This window comes from Drosophila elegans, unplaced genomic scaffold (assembly GCF_018152505.1).
Source record: "Drosophila elegans isolate 14027-0461.03 unplaced genomic scaffold, ASM1815250v1 contig_183, whole genome shotgun sequence".
Classification (NCBI taxonomy): Eukaryota; Metazoa; Arthropoda; class Insecta; order Diptera; family Drosophilidae; genus Drosophila; species Drosophila elegans.
In genome coordinates, this window is record NW_024545550.1 from 7816211 (window position 1) to 7832012 (window position 15802).

The following is a 15802-nucleotide window of genomic DNA, read 5'->3' on the forward strand; positions in this document are numbered from 1 at the left end:
GTTTTAAGCACTTGACTTCACTTCACCTTGCACAACCCACTTAAGTAGGCAACTAATTGGTTTTATTTTATGTTAAACAGATTAAAACTCACATAGGTAACTCTTGGAGTAAAAAAAAAAGTCAGGGGATAATCCAAAATTTGGCAGCTGACACAACAATAATAAGGGACAACAAAAGCGGAATTATGCCACAGGACAAGCAGCTGTTTTGCAACTGAGAGCAGGACACCCAAAAGAGAACGCGAGTCCTGCGAAAGGAGAGAGAAACGAGCGAGCTTTTTGGCAACTTCGGATTTCGCTGCATTTTCAAGAGGCTCGAGGGTATAAGCAGCTACAAGTAATCTAATTAATTACATTCAAATAAATATTAAATATATAAACCCAGAGCACATTCCATGTATAATTAGCAAAATATTAAGTTCCTTAAATATATCTTTCTTTATTTTCAATTATTGTTTTTGAAATATGTAGTTTAGACGGAAAAGAACGAGCCTTTAACTTGCTTAAAAAATAATAGCATTTGTTGATAAAAATATAAATAAATACTATTTAATAAGACTAGTTAATTCCAGTTTAGATTGTATACGATTTTTCTGTTTCCTTTATTTTGCGAGGTATCTGCTAGTCTTATCAATGATTTATTTGCACACTTTTGTTTATTTGGCTTGGCACTTTGCGGCCTTTGCTTTTTTAATTTAAATGTTAATCTGCTTGCATGTGCATGCAGTGGCCCTCACCCTTTTGGCCCTGTGAACTGACATATTTTTCATAATTCCTGTGGCTCAAAACCCGCTTTCCCCATCAGTATTTGCATATGAGCAGAAACAGACTGACGCCAAACTTAAATGGCTGAAATTGTTAAAGTGACCCCCCGACAGTCGCTCCACTTTGCTGCCAAGATCTCACTCCACCTCCACCTCCATCTCTACTCGATCTCACTTAAGTTTTTATATCCTGGCCCACACACTCACGTCGCTTTATTGTGTATTTGTCTTGGCTGCCGCAAATAAAGACGGTCTAAATGCAAGACGTCGCAGCAATGGAAACGGAATGGGTATCGGTATGGGAATGGGAATGAGCACGGGCTAAAGGAGAGAATTCATTAAAAATTAATCCAACGAGTGCGAGGTATATTTGGACCCATTCCCATTTCCCATTTCCCACCGCTCGATTCTTCCTTGTTCCTGCTGTCTGCTATTCAATTACGTATGCCACGGCAGCCATGAAAATGACCTGCAGCGCCGTCGTTGCCCTGGTCCACCCCACCCCTCGAGCGTAGTAAATTCTAACAGCACTTGGGGTTCACCTTTGGCCACCCCTCATACCTGACCCAAGATAGCACCACCCAACCACCTCCCAACCGCCTCCCAACCACCACCCAACCCTCTCACAGCTCGTTGGCTGCCTGGCTGCTCGGTTGGTTGGCAGTTTTATGTGTTTTGTCTTCGCATGCCGCATAAACGGAATTATTTACAATTTATTTTTACCTGAGCTAAGACACCGGAGTCTACACCCAAAAAAAAATATAAGTTTGGTTTTAAGAAATTAAATTATTTTTGTTTGAATACTTTCGTGGTGTTAATTAAATACTCATTATAATGATCAATTTGTTTATACCCAATAGCTTAAAATTTATGTATCAATTGTTTAGATTCTATAACACTTTGTTTTTGGGTGTATAAAAAAAATGTATTTTAAAAAATCTACTTAACCTTTCAATTTACCAGGTTGTTAAATAAATGCAAATTGCATTGTTGGTGGCATAACAAAGACCCTATATCAAAGACCTTATAAATTTATACAAAATTGATAACGCAGCTTGTTGATCGTTTTCCTCAGTGTAGAAAAAGCCAAGACGAAGATAGAGCAGGAACGTAGAAAAGCCAAGGAAAGAGAAAAAATAGAGGACGGGAACATTGGCAGCGGCAAGTGCTGGCATTTGGTTGCCGCTTGTTTGTTTTTGTGCTATTCAAAATGTCTTCATTGCCGGACAGAAGATGCCAAAGGAGCTGACCGAAGACCAAAAGGACGAGGAGCCACGGCAGCAGGACTCCGCTTGATTGCCTTTAATTTGAAGATGAAAATTCTGGAACAGAAACTGGGGCTGCGTACTTTTAATTTAAGCCAATAACTCGAGATAAGAAACATTCAACATCATAAAAAACAAGTTGTATTGTCACATCACAGTACTAATTTATTAATAGACCCAAGACTTCGATCTAAAATGAACTTTAAATACACCAATCAATAGTTACATTTTCTGTTTTTGTTGTCTTTCAAATCATTTTTACAACAGAATTCGCATTGATTGGTTCCAAGTCGCATTTTTCCACAGTTGCTTGCTTAGAGCTTAGTCTAAGCCACAATATTTGACCCAGGAGCATTACACTCGATATCAAGACACTTGGTATAGTGATTTCCGAAGAGCTCTCTGCAAGAGTACTTGAATATTCTATAGCATCTTCTGGAAATGGTCCCATGGTAAAATTATCTCCATCGGCCATTGCTAATCCTTTTTACTATGAAGAAAAAGAAAGAGATTGGTAATTCATTTTAATATTTGCAATCTTAACTTACAATAATGCAATACAAATATTTTAGATTCATTTCCGAGTCTTAAGTCTTTGTAAAATTATTTTGGCTTGTACTTCAATGCTTGCTTAATAAAGCTTTTAAGCCATTTAGTAACTAGTTGAACTTATAAAACAATTATTTGTAAAACTGTTTAGTATTAAAAAAAACAAATAATAATTTATGTTTTTAAAAAGTGTAAAATCAACTAAGGTGTTCATTAAATATAATAATCACTTTCATTGCGCCGATTCAATTATCGGGGGAAGTAAATTGCTTATAGCTTCTAGCTTACTAAAGCACCACAAGTGTTGCGTGTTTAATTGAATGGCATCTAATGCCAATGCAAATCGAATCGCAATCAAAAGATCCACCCAACGCACTCACTGGCAGTTTAAGCCAAAAGCCAAGAAGTCACTCTGCATAAATTAGTGCTGGCTTAAATGCAGAAAGCCAGAGTGCAGCTAAACAGATATTAACGCCAACGATGGCAAAGGATGCACCACTTGAGCACTCAGTGCCGTTCTCGTTCTCGTTCTCGTACTCGTACTCGTACTCGTTCTCATCCTCATCATTATCATCAACATCATCGTGCGGCACTCATAAGCATAAGTATGAGCATGAGCGATGATAAATCATTAGGGGCAACGTGTTGCGGCCAACTTGACTTGACAGTCACTGCAGCAGTCAACCCACCACCCTCCACACCACTGCCTCCCTCTGGTGGGTGGCGATGGGTAGTACGGTGTTACGACTGGTGATGCTGATAATCAGAGTCACTGCTCTTTAGTTAGTCTGATCTGAGCCATATTTCGCTAAAGATTCTAGCAGAATAACACGAATTTTAAATTTAAAATAATGGACGACTAAAAAAAGTTTACTTTTAATTATCTACAGAGTCCCATTACGAAAATGTTTATTATTAAATTGTTATAACAGTATTCTCAAGAGGAGAACAGAAGCAGAAAAATACGTAAACAGACTTTTTGTATTTTTGAATAGATATAATTCTCAAATTGTCTTAATATTTAATTGATTTCGAGACTTCTTAGTTTAAAAATTACAACTAATTATTAGCATATTTAGCTATTTACATTTATATTATTCTGCATTGATCAAATGTTCATCACTGGTGACTCAGAGATCAACCAAAAACTTCCTAGCCATGCAATTCAGCAGCATTCAACTGTAAGAAGACCCCTTCCTTTTGAGTCGGGATCTCATCGCCGGCGATAATTATTAATGCGCACCTCAAGCTGGCAAATAATGATATAGTGCTCGATAGATACTCAACGCATTTGTGTGTGGCAAATTTATGGTATGTACGTGTGGTGTAAACAATTGGGCAGCCCCTTCTACGATGGGAACCCAACTCCTTTTCCAAACACTCCGTCACCTGCGGTTGATGGGACACCGATATGGGCTTGGGTTCTGGGCCCAAATGCATTTTAAGCGGCCCTTTTTCCGCTCGACTTTTTCGACCGCAATGCGACGCTCGTTGCAGAAATGCAAATAAGCTGGAAATACATTTCGCTTTCGATAAATTTGCATATATTTTACTTATTACACGAATGCAAAACAACAAATAATGATTACGTTACGTATACGCAATCTAATGGTATTATAGGTTTTTGGGGGGGCCACATACTTAGGTTTTAAAAGTACTTGAAAGGGTATCTATGCAACATCAGATTTTGATTTCGAAAGATCGTATTGTATGTTTTATCTAAAGAAATTACGTTGTTTTTGTTATGATTACTTTCCGTCATTTCAAATGCCTTGAGTTTGTTAAGTTGCATCGAAATGACGGCGTTTTTAGAAATAATTTCCTTTTTTTATTTGTCTGTCAGAAACTGTCTAGTTTTTGGTTGTTTTATAAATAAAGTTGTGACATTTTTACATAATATTGGAAACTCTATCGTTAGCAAAGCCTAATAAAAATCAATTTACTTTTCAGAAAACAACGAATAAAGCCAGAAAATGATTTTTTTTCCATCATTAAGCACTCCTATAATTAATCAGCGAGCAAATGCAAATTACTTTTCCGACTTGACGTTGCAGTATTTGTTCCTGTTTTTGTTATGGCCCTCGTTGTTTCTGGGCCCATTCAATTGGTCTTGAGTCGTGCTGCTAACTGTGTTAACCGGAAACGGAAATGTAGCTTGCATAACAAATGAATTTCGCGGAGGGGTGGCCGCTCCGCTCCGCTTCGCTCCTTTTGAAAAGTCACCAACGCCTCGTGCCATTGTTCTGCCAATCCCCCCAGTTGTTCCCATTCTTCGAGTTTCTTTCGCATAAATTGCTTTTTCACATATTGCTTGGGGTTGGGTGGTTGAGTTTGGAGACCCTCTATTGAAAGACAACTGGCGGTGACAGGCCTCATTTCAGTCCACAGTCTCAAGACGCAGCTAGAGATTCCCAGCGGAAATGACAGAAATCGAGGGTAAAAACATCCCAAAAGCTGCTGCAGCGCGAATTGCATTTCATCCGGGGAAAATTTATGAACATCATTGCCATGCGTCAAATAAATGTCAAAAAAGACGCCAAAAGTGCGGCCATTAATGCAAAAGATCCGTGAGACCAACAAAATTCCGTTGGCGCTGCTGAACCGCAATAAAAAATTTCGCAAAAATTTTTCGCCTTGTTTTTTGGGTTGTCTGTTTTTGTTTGGCATGTTAAACACAATTTTTTAATGAATTTTCACGCCAGTCGAGTGTAAAATGCCAGGCCGCTGGCGGTGGGGCTCTGACTACTTTTAAAATGCCATAAAACTAAAAAAAAATGCAAAAATATATATATTCCCTGGGTGGCAGACAAAGTGAAAAAATTGTTTTTCAAAAGTTTGTTGCTGATATTTCCCGATTGTTGTTGCTGTTGTTGCTGACCATCATTTTTCTGAATGCCTGCTCCCGTCTACCTCTCTTTTCCCCCCTATTTGTTGTCCCTTTCTGTGGGATTCAGTGATGTTTTGCGTGAATTTACCAAGACAAGGCAGCGGTTGTCTGAATGTCCTAACAGGATAAGTGGTTCGATTAGCTTACTCAATCATTTTGGTGAACTCGAATACACACCCATTATAGTATTTATAAGGTTTCTATTATCTGATTTACGAACAAAATATATAATTTTAATTACATTGCCTAAGAACAATGATTTATAAATAAATATTTTACTTGTCCAAAACTATAGTTTATAAACACAATTATTCAGCTTTTCCGGAATAAAATCTGTGAAGAACATTTTCTAACAATTTATTTTCTTTAGTTATAGATGCCCGAACATTAAATAAAACTCATACCTCCGTAGACCTTAGATTTTGTAAGCAATTTTCTTTGCCAAAGGGCATTTTCCATTTCCCACTGATATCTCCCAGATTCCCATCTTCCACTCACTTCTTGTTTTATTTCGTTTTTTTTCTTTTTTTGGTTTTTTGGTTTTCATTTCGATGCTTCAAGCGCAAGCGACAGATGATAATAAAAAATTTTATTACACACAAGCTCATCCATTTGACTTAATGGCGGTCGGAATGTTGCAGGCTTTTAATGTGCGTCATCATGAGGGGGGATAAAAAAAAGAAGGAAGGGAGGGGATTTCCCGTCTAGGTATTCCGCAGCTTCTGTTTGAGCTGTTGATTGTTTAATAATTTTTATTTCTGCCTTTGCGTTTTTTGGCCTGCGCTCTTCTCAAGTGGAAGTGCATGTAATTTCATTTGCAATTTGCATTTAATTTTTTGTTTCGCGCAGGAGAGATTTGTAGGCCGCAGTGATTGCAGCTGTTGGGGCAGCGAATAAAATAATATGCCAGTGCATACAATATACCCTCCATGTATCCTCCCGCCCAGCTGACACTCAATAAATCAGCGAAATGTGCGAGCAAAATAATAATTAATGGGCCAAAGAGGGAGGGAGGATTGAGCGGAATGGTGCATGAAAATTTGTGAAAAATTACACAATTTCCGCACACCCAATTATAATTGCCAGCGAACCGAAATGAGCACTGCACTCTTAGTATGCAGCACATGTAGAAAATGAGTTAAGTGTTAGCCATCGCCATTCTACAAGCGGAAACAGACAGCACTTGGCTTAATTTCAATGCTCAATCGCCTGTCTGTCTGCTAGTTTTTCCGCTTTTCCCTGCTCCACACATGTAGTAGTATTTCCCTCCTGCATTGGTCGGCACTCATCATCATTTGGCACAGCCGCATGTTCAATATGATTCGTGACATGTTAGGGAATTAGTGCTGTCCACCCCACCACCCAGCACCGAATCCACCCACCACCACCCACTGGGGCACCCACCCAAACACCCGAGAGCAAGTCCAAGTTCGGCTTGCTGGCCACGTGCGCCACATGTTTGTCATGCCAAGTGGCGCCAAGCGGCCTCATTAATGTGAGTTGCTTTAAGTTTTATTTATTTATTATTGGACTTTTTCCGGGTTGCTCTGTTTTTCTTTTCCCTGCTCTCATGTCTTGATTCCCCGTTGTTTTTCCACGGATTTGTGCCAGCTAATTGCTTTTTGTTTGGCCCCGGAATCGGAACTAGCTTGAATAAACTGATTGAAGCTCGGGGAAAATGTTGCTGGGTGTATAAAATTCGGGAAGAAACGAAATCACTATGGAAGGTAGGACAAGATGTGACGATGTGAACCAAGAGCGTGTGCATATTTCTGCACTTTATTTTATTTATGTAACCCCTTATATAATTTCCGAAAAATGGATTTGTGGTAGTAACCAAAAACATGCAGCTTTATGTCAATAACTCTTCTTACAGACAAGAGCTTGTGGTTTAAATCACAAAAAAAACATTTTTAAAAATACTTCATTAAAATTTAAATTGTTATTTTGAGTCAACTGACTTCGATGCAATTCTTAAAATTAAATAGTTAATAAAAAAAACATGCGAAACATCGGAAATCACTTAATTCTTCCTTTAAATAGTTAATATAATGACAACTGGTACACAAATTGTTGTCATTGTTTTTTATAAGTCTTGCAGTATATAATAGAAAAATGGATAAAGCCTTAAGGGTTCAGCTAAAAAATCAATAATATGTATATAAATGTACAAATATTTTAATAATCGGGAAACGTTCCTATTGTCATTAAATATAATTTTTGTAAACATTCTTAATTGCTTTCATACGCAACGATACCTCGATATCGAGTATACGACGTGTGGTCGTCGTTCAAACGCCTTGAGTTTCCCAAATGAAACAACCAGAGCCTGTGAACCATCTCGCAAAATAGTTGTTGCCAGCTCGCCTTGTTTACAGTGTGTATTTAACAGTATTGTGGCACGAAGTTTGAGGCGTGTCTGGTTTCGACACGAGTCCCCTGGTCTCTTATCATGTTAGTTGGGGCTTTATGGCCCCGGAATAGTGGCTCAAGAAGTATTTGGTTACATGCCTCGGCATGCGGGTGTCACCTCTCTTCACGTGCCCAGTTTCCAGACTCTACTTCTGCGCTCTCGTCTAATTTGTAAAATTATTCGCACGTACTTTCTTATTAGTTTGTTTTGCCTTGTAAATTTTCTTGTCCAAAAAGCGAAACTTTTGAGGAGTAGCAACATGAAAACAGCATTCCGGGTTCAGGGTTTCCTTAACTAATATTAACTTAAGTTAACTTTAAAATTATATCATTCTAGAGATTAAATAATAATATTAAAAACCTAATTTCATCAGCAAAATTCTTAAAACAGAATTTAGGCTTGAAATTACACAAAACTAACAACCAAATAAAAAAAAAATCCTTGCTTCATTTTAAGTTTTACCCCAGAATGTTTGTTCAAATTTAACTATCGAAAGCAAAAGGCAAAAACTATTTACCCGCAGCAATTTTCGAGTATATTTGTTTGTAAGGCACCAGCCGTTTAGCGAACCGTTAAAAACACTCGACCCAAAAAACAAGAGAGTTGGAAAACCTTCTGACAACAGAAAATTTCCATTTATCAAGCGGTATAACAGCGACATTTGATCAAGATATTAGCAAATGTTCAATTTATTTAAAAAAACCGCCGCAGCACATGCCCCCCACAAAAAAGGAAAAACAAGTGCTCAGTGCAACACGGTAAAAGAAAAATTCAAACCAAAACCTAAACCGAAACCGAAAAATGCAAATCGAGCTGGGGGAATTAGTGACAGCCGAGCGGAAAGACCGACTCCACTTTCAGTTCCAGCTTTGCCCTCAGAGCTTTCCCAGTGTGACATTTGCAATTGACAGTCGCATCGAGTTGAGTTTTCAGTTGAGGTTTTCCGTGGGCCCAGGGTTTGGGTGTTTTTTTTCGAAAGGGGGAGAAAAGAAAGTCAACTGCAGCCTTTGCTGCCATTCCTTCTTGCTCTGCGACAATTTAAAACTGCGAAAGTTTTAAATGTTCGCCGCGGTCCTCTTTTTATTTTCAAGTTTTTCCTTTCGTGGGGCTTTTTCCTTGCGGCAAAATGTCAAACTGCGGCCAAAGTTCGCGTGCAAAATGGCGTCCCCTGTGGGAGTGGGCGTGGCTGGGGCAAAGGGTGCAGAAGAGCAGGCGGCTAACACGTGTGCAGTTTTCCAAAATATTTCTTTAAACTTGCCCATATTCTGCGATTAATTTGGCGGTAGTTTTTTTTTAAAGTCGGTTTAAGATACCTTCTCTGCACAGTGGATAGGTGTATTATTAAATTAGTACCTTAAAGAAATGTAATATAAATAAATTAAAATTATTTGCAAAACACTAGCCAACCATTGCAGGGTCATAGGTATGACTGGCATCTTTAACAGATTTATGACTTTAAAGTGGGCTTACTTTATGATTGGTTGTTGTAATGTAACAAAACTAGTTTATTGAATCTATTTAGAGATTTTAAATGTAAAATAAGATTATTCGAGGTATTGTGGTACAGAAATCACTAGGTCTTGGAAATTCGAAAGAAAATACTATTCACTATTTTTGAAGGCATACGTTCTTGCTCCTTTGAATAAATAAAATCAAAAATTAAAAAAAATCTATTAATTCTGAACTTGTGTTCATTACTGATTGAAGCTTTGTAAGAATTGGTACATATCAATTTAACAATTCCACCATTTATTTATTAAAACAGAAACCACAGTGCCGTTTCCCAGGTGAGGCGGGACTGCTGCACTTACTTTTAATTAGCAAACAAAACGAAAACGAAATCGTAAATGAAATGCCGCCGAAACCGCCCAAAAGTATGCAAAACTTTTGTTATTGTCGCCAAATAAATTTCACCAATGCGACGGGCGTGGGCGTGTGGGTGTGGGCGTGGCTGGTCCAACAAATACGCAAAATATGGGATATGAGGTGGGGGATTGGAGGGGACTGAAAAACAACAAGCGGCTAACAAAAAGTTCCACCGACAGCAAAATTATGTGGCGTCAAATGCGGCGCGTCGCCTGAGGGAAAACCGCCTCCAACTGGAGCCATGGGGGCGTTTGTTGCTGTAGGTGTGGGCGTGGCCAGGTGGTTTTCCCACCTACCACCCGCTGGTGCGGTTGCCGTCGGGCTGAAATTTATGCTGCTGTGTGAAATTTTACGCGACAGGTGGAAAAATAAAAGCAATGGCAAGAAATGCAGCAAAAAGTTGCATGCAAATTTTCTAAATGGAGAAGGAAGTGCTCCAAGTCTGTCTGAGTAAGCCACCTCCCCCTCCGTCAGCATAAATCCACTTAAATATTTAAAAGGACGAGGCAGAAAAAGGTCCCCGTGGACGAGGGCAATACGGCAATACAAAGTTCCTTCAGCTGTCCGGGTATCCTTCTTTAACACTTGATTAGCGGCGCTTCTTTACTTCTTTACTGCAAAAATGGGGTGGTTGGCCGGGTTTCCATGTTAACACTTGCCCACAACAACTGTCCTCATTAGAGAGAAGGGTTCCAGCTCGTGACTGGCAACGTAAATCATCAATTAAAACAAATTTTCCATTTGGGGGCAAAGTTTGAAATTAATTTTTAAAATGAAATGTTTTTGTAAATTATGAGGGTCACTTGAAGTGGGTCCAAGTGAGATGAGTTGGATGGCGAATTAGGTAAAAATTTTGGATGGGGTTAAAAAGTGTTTGAGGGAATTTCGAATGGCTCATAAAATTAATTAAGCCAAGCTACAAGTTTAAAAAGTTATCACCCATTTCTTTTAAAAGATTTTTAAACTGCTCCATTGTGGAAATTCTTTAAAAATATTTTTTTTATGTGAAAACACATTTTTAAAGAGTTACTTATATGTCATTACATTTCCTTGTAACCCAATAATTAAAAATTCGAAAAAAGCTACGATAATTGTCCCATATTGGCAGCTCCATTTCAAAGTTGGCCACTTGCAGAGCCCGCAATATGGCGAGTGGTAATTGCAACTCAGTGCCAACCTCTGATAAACTTAGACCTGCTGCTTGGTTTTTTTTTGTTAGATTCCAGGAAAACGTTTACCCAAACCTACCCCAATATGTGGGGGCATATAAATTACGGGAATAAAAACTGAAATTGCTGCAAAAACAGAAACACACTTAAAATATACACAAGCACACACATTGGGGTATGTAGAAAAGCAAAGCAAAAACGGAATATTTATGAACGCACCACGCGACGAGGGAAAGCGAAAATGCGCCAAACGAAATTGTGGGCAGTGGACTGTGGGCTGGGAATAAATGTGGAAATGGAGCCAAGACCAACGAACCAAGTCCGAAGTCCTGTCTACCCTGTCCTGCAAACTGGCGCATATATATTTTTCCTTCTGCCGGGCAATGTTTGCTGGCAGATAAAGCAAATGGCAAAAGTGTTTTCCATGCGCGATCGATAAACACGGCGCCAGCAAGGCGGGACAAATTTTCATAGTTCAAGTGGCGCCTAGGAAAACCTACCAGCCACCAGCCCGCAGCCCACAGCCAAACAGCCAACTGAAATGTGGTAGTAAAAATTCAGCCCGAGAAAGAGAAATAAATGCGATAAAAATTATTGCGGAAGTGCGCAGGCGAGTGAAGAAAAAGGAGCAACAGGAGTGGGTTTGACGCATGTTCCAGGACTTTTCGGCATGACTCTTTTGCACCTCATCATCGGCTGGCACTGGGTCCTTTGTGATTCGGTTGAATCATCGCCAAGGACGAAAACGAGAATTGATATCACGTGTCAGTCCACCGTCAACGTCACTCAGTCACTTCCCTTCCAAAGAAAGCTAAATGAGTCTCGAATCTGATTTTATTTTACGATTTAGGCGTGCGTCGGCCTTTAGCCGTCGCCAAATTAGTTACCAAAATTAACTTGTCTATTGCGTGGATTGTCGCTTTATGGCTGTTGCCAAGAAAGGCGACTTGGACTTCTTGATGTTGTCATAAGTTCTAAGGAATTGGGTATAAAGATGAGTCATTGCCGAATTGTCGGCAGCGTTTTATTTTTATTGGTTTGAAGTTAAACAAGACTGTTCCGAATGGCTTTCAGCTGCGGTCATGAAAATATTAGCTTATAAAAATAGCAATCAACTTTGGAATTTACAATTTATCAGAGGTATAATATTTTAAAATATTCTTAAAAAGTATTGGTTTAAAAAATTAAAGTTTGTAATTAAAAAAATATATTAGATTCTACAAATATTTGTGTTCCAACATAAAGGTCAGAATTTTATTTAATAATTTGAAAATTATTTACTACAGTATTTTGAAAAGTGAAATTAATTTTAAAAAACTTGAACAACAAAAAAAGTTTCTTGAACCAAATTTTGTTTATTACTTAGCATTTAGATAAATAAGGAAAAGTTTTCTTAAGCCTTAAAATTATGTTTCTGAGCTTATTACATTTTTTCACTTTTTATATGTATATTTTTTTAGTTGATTTGATTATTATATTTTAACATTCCTTTCTTGAACAGAGATTAAAATAAATAAATATTCTTGCAGTGAACTGCCTTTATAAACTTATAAAACTCGTTTATAAACATTGCTAAATATTTGTCGAAAGGTTTAGGTGATATTGGATCATATTAATTCGATTTTTACGGGGGCCTTGACAGTTACTACACTCATTTACCAGATACTTATTCGCTTCTAGGACATATGATGGACCAAGTTGCCTGACCAAAGTGTAGATCCTGGCCAAAAGTTCACTGCGTTGGCTCTCCTTTAAGTGGAATTCGTCCACCGAGGAAGCCAAATGCAATAAACATTTCCAATAGGGCATCAGAAGGCTTAAGCGGCATTCGATCGCCGCCAAAATTGGCACTTCCTGTCTCAGTTCGTTGAGCAGACAATTCCAGATGGTGCCGGGATCCTCGATTCCTGGGGTGGAAATCAATTCCAGGACTTGAAGGCGTATTAAAGGCTCCTTTCGATTCCTTACGCTGTCCACAATATTGAAAATAAAAGGCAACTGGTGCACCCTTTGCATTAAGTGTCGCAGAAAGAAAATGGCCATTTCCACATCTGTCCATGGACTCTTCTTATTTCTTACAATATCGTACAGTTCATTGAGGGTGTTGTCCTCCACCGAGTGGGCTACATCCACCAGGACTTCGGCCACAAGTCCTCGGAAACGATCCAAGGAGCTGGGAAGCTCAATGCACGCATAGCTCGCTGGCACAGCGGCTATAATGAAAAGTTGATTTAGAAATCGCAGAAAGTAGGGTCGATATGTAGAAATCAATTGGTCATCGGGATGGTTTTTTAAATCTGCCGACAGCAAAGACCACACATTCATGGAGCTTTCAACAACCGTCAGTGGGCACTTGGCGGCTATAAGTAGCAATAGCTCGATGGTGAGAAGTCGCTCCTGGATTTTCGCAGGATCCCATTTTGTCAGCTGGTAGTGAGTTTCGAACAGGTTCACGAATATGTGGCAATAGTTTTGCATTAGATCCTGCTTGCCCACGGAGCTTTGGAACGCTGCTTCCAGTGAGATGACCATCTGAAATAAACGGGAGTCCAGATAATTTGCGACCAAGGAGTACTCCAACATGCCCAATACACAGTCGGCCGCCTCCAAATGTCCTTCAATGAGGGGAATAACTAAGATAACATATGCCCGATGGAACAGCTTACGTTCAAGCACTCGGTCGGTTAATATAAAGCCATACCTTGTCCAGGATGCTAAAACGGCCAGACACTTAAGCAGAACACCATCTGGTAAGTCGCGTCGCTCCAGAAATCCCTCGACTGTATTGAAAATGTTGGAGGACTGAGAACGGAGGGCCAGGCGCACGGACTCCAAAGATTCTACATGCTGCTCTGGATCAAATGACATAGCCTCTTCGGGCAGAATCCTCAGGACCTCCAGCAGTGCCATTATGTGTTCGGGTTGTTCGGATAATTGCTGCACAAAGACACACATTTCTTCTTCCAAATTGGGCGAGCCTAGTCCCAACGCTGACAGACATATGCCCAATTGCACAATCAAAGAATTGGATTCCGGCATCATGGCTGCATTTAGCAAATGCTTTGTGAAGCGATCCCTTAGATACCATCGTTTGGGCATACTTAGCCGACGAAAATCATTCTTTGTTTTCTTGGCCAAACTCATGGCGGCAAAGGTCAGAATGTGCAGGGGATAAGATGGCTGGTGGGACAGCAACTCCTCAGCTATCCGCCAAACTTCTTTCGATTTTTGGAAGGAGTGCAAGTATTTGTCGGCCGGTGGATTGGTGCCGATGCGCAACAGATAAAGAGCATTTATGACACTTTCCTTCGTAAAGTTTGACTCCATTTTGAGCAAAGTTGCTCGATGTACTTTAATTTAATCGCAGATCTTGAGTCGATCAGTTAAAAAAAAACCTGATGTGTAAAAACGGATGTATAAAATGGACTGAACGAAATTCAGCAGGATTGAAAAAATAGAGGTAACTTTATACATTTGAAATGGAAAATGGTAACTTTGGTTTTAAAATCACTAATAAAGGTGTCTAAATGTATGCAACAATATATTTTGTTTTGATTTTGATCCGTAGATATTATTGATTTTTTTACTACATACTTTAAGAAACATTTAAGAAGTTATTTCAAAAGCCCACTGATTTATGTGGCATCCCCCGAGTTATTTGTAAGTAAGGCATTTCAAACCACAGTTGTGAGCTATCCAATGTATAGACGTTAAAAGTTTCACCAGAAAAAACTCTGCAACCCTAACCTTGATCCTGCGTGGCAATCAATTTCCCCAGCGCTTTTCCAATAAATGCATTGCGTTGAGACAATAAAACTCTATGAAAACTAAACAAACAAGGGACTCGAACCCATTGTACACATAGATATGTGTCCAGATTGCCGCAACTAACGTTTGCCCAGCGCAAATATTTACCCTGTCGTCTCGATTCGCAGGACGATTCAGGACGCCTCTCATCACGCACAAACGCACAAATTACAGGGGAATGGGCGCAAATTAAAGGCCGGGGAGGTGGAAAACTGTCTTGACCAGCGCGAACAATAAGCAATAAAATTATATGCCATATTATACACATACACTCGCATACTAATCCACTCACACTCGCGGCAATATAATTTTGAAATCAGTTAAGTGTTGGCTTTGTTCGACATACAGACAAAATAAACAATGGTTATTATGAGGTTGATATTGTCAAATTGTACTTTACTTTGTACATTGTTTAAGCCAGACAAATTAATTGAAACCTTAATATTAATATATTAAATATATTTTTGTTGCACAGTTTAAGGACGAATTTGCAATAAAATTTTGTATTTAAAAATTAAACCCTTGTGTTTAATTATTTAAGATTTATTTTTAAAAACCATAAAATTATTTGAATTAATAATTAATGTAGATAAAAAATAATCCATATTTTTTCATAAAAAATTAGTAAGTTCAGAGTCAAATTCAGGAAAACTTTAATATAAATCTTATTTGTTGATAGTTTAAGGATTATATATAATTATATATAATATATTACTTTTTTTAAATCACAAAATTTGTGAATATTTTGTGATTAGATAACAGATTCATAGTTTGTGGAAACGAATATATAAGTTCAAAATCAAATTTAGTAAATCTTTAACATTGATATAAATGGCATAGTTGCATAGTCTTAGGACTAATTTTAAATAAAGCCTTATGATAAATTTGTAATTAACACATGTGTGTAGTTTTCCAGTGACTGTAATCTTTACATTTGTTTTTAAAAACACAACATAATTTAATTTATGTTGGCATGGAAATAAATAAATAAATTGTCTAAAAATACGAAAAATTTCGCAGCAAATTGAATAATTTTTTCCGTGTATTAGCAGTCGTTTCGAAATCTAAGGTCTCATCTACCC

At 38.4% G+C, this 15802-nt stretch overlaps 2 protein-coding genes across 4 annotated transcripts; both read right to left on the reverse strand.

Annotated features, from left to right (window-relative positions):
- Nucleotides 1-2171: 2171 nt before the first annotated feature.
- Nucleotides 2172-2669, reverse strand: LOC108144291. Its single transcript, XM_017268979.1, has 2 exons — nt 2578-2669; nt 2172-2519 (listed from the first exon to the last, which is right to left on the reverse strand). The coding sequence occupies exon 2, from the start codon at nt 2502-2504 to the stop codon at nt 2277-2279; it is 228 nt and encodes a 75-aa protein (XP_017124468.1). The 5' UTR covers nt 2505-2519; nt 2578-2669; the 3' UTR covers nt 2172-2276.
- Nucleotides 2670-12431: 9762 nt separating this feature from the next.
- On the reverse strand, nt 12432-14411 carry LOC108144235 (transportin-3). 3 transcript variants are annotated; one of them, XM_017268913.2, is made up of 2 exons: nt 13615-13697; nt 12432-13546 (listed from the first exon to the last, which is right to left on the reverse strand). In XM_017268913.2, exon 2 carries the CDS (start codon nt 13494-13496, stop codon nt 12486-12488), a length of 1011 nt encoding a protein of 336 aa, XP_017124402.1. In that variant the 5' UTR covers nt 13497-13546; nt 13615-13697; the 3' UTR covers nt 12432-12485. The 3 variants fall into 3 exon arrangements, with proteins under 3 accessions (XP_017124402.1, XP_017124401.1, XP_017124403.1); XM_017268914.2 differs by having other exon boundaries at nt 13151-13528; nt 13615-14402; XM_017268912.2 differs by having other exon boundaries at nt 12432-14411.
- Nucleotides 14412-15802: the final 1391 nt, after the last annotated feature.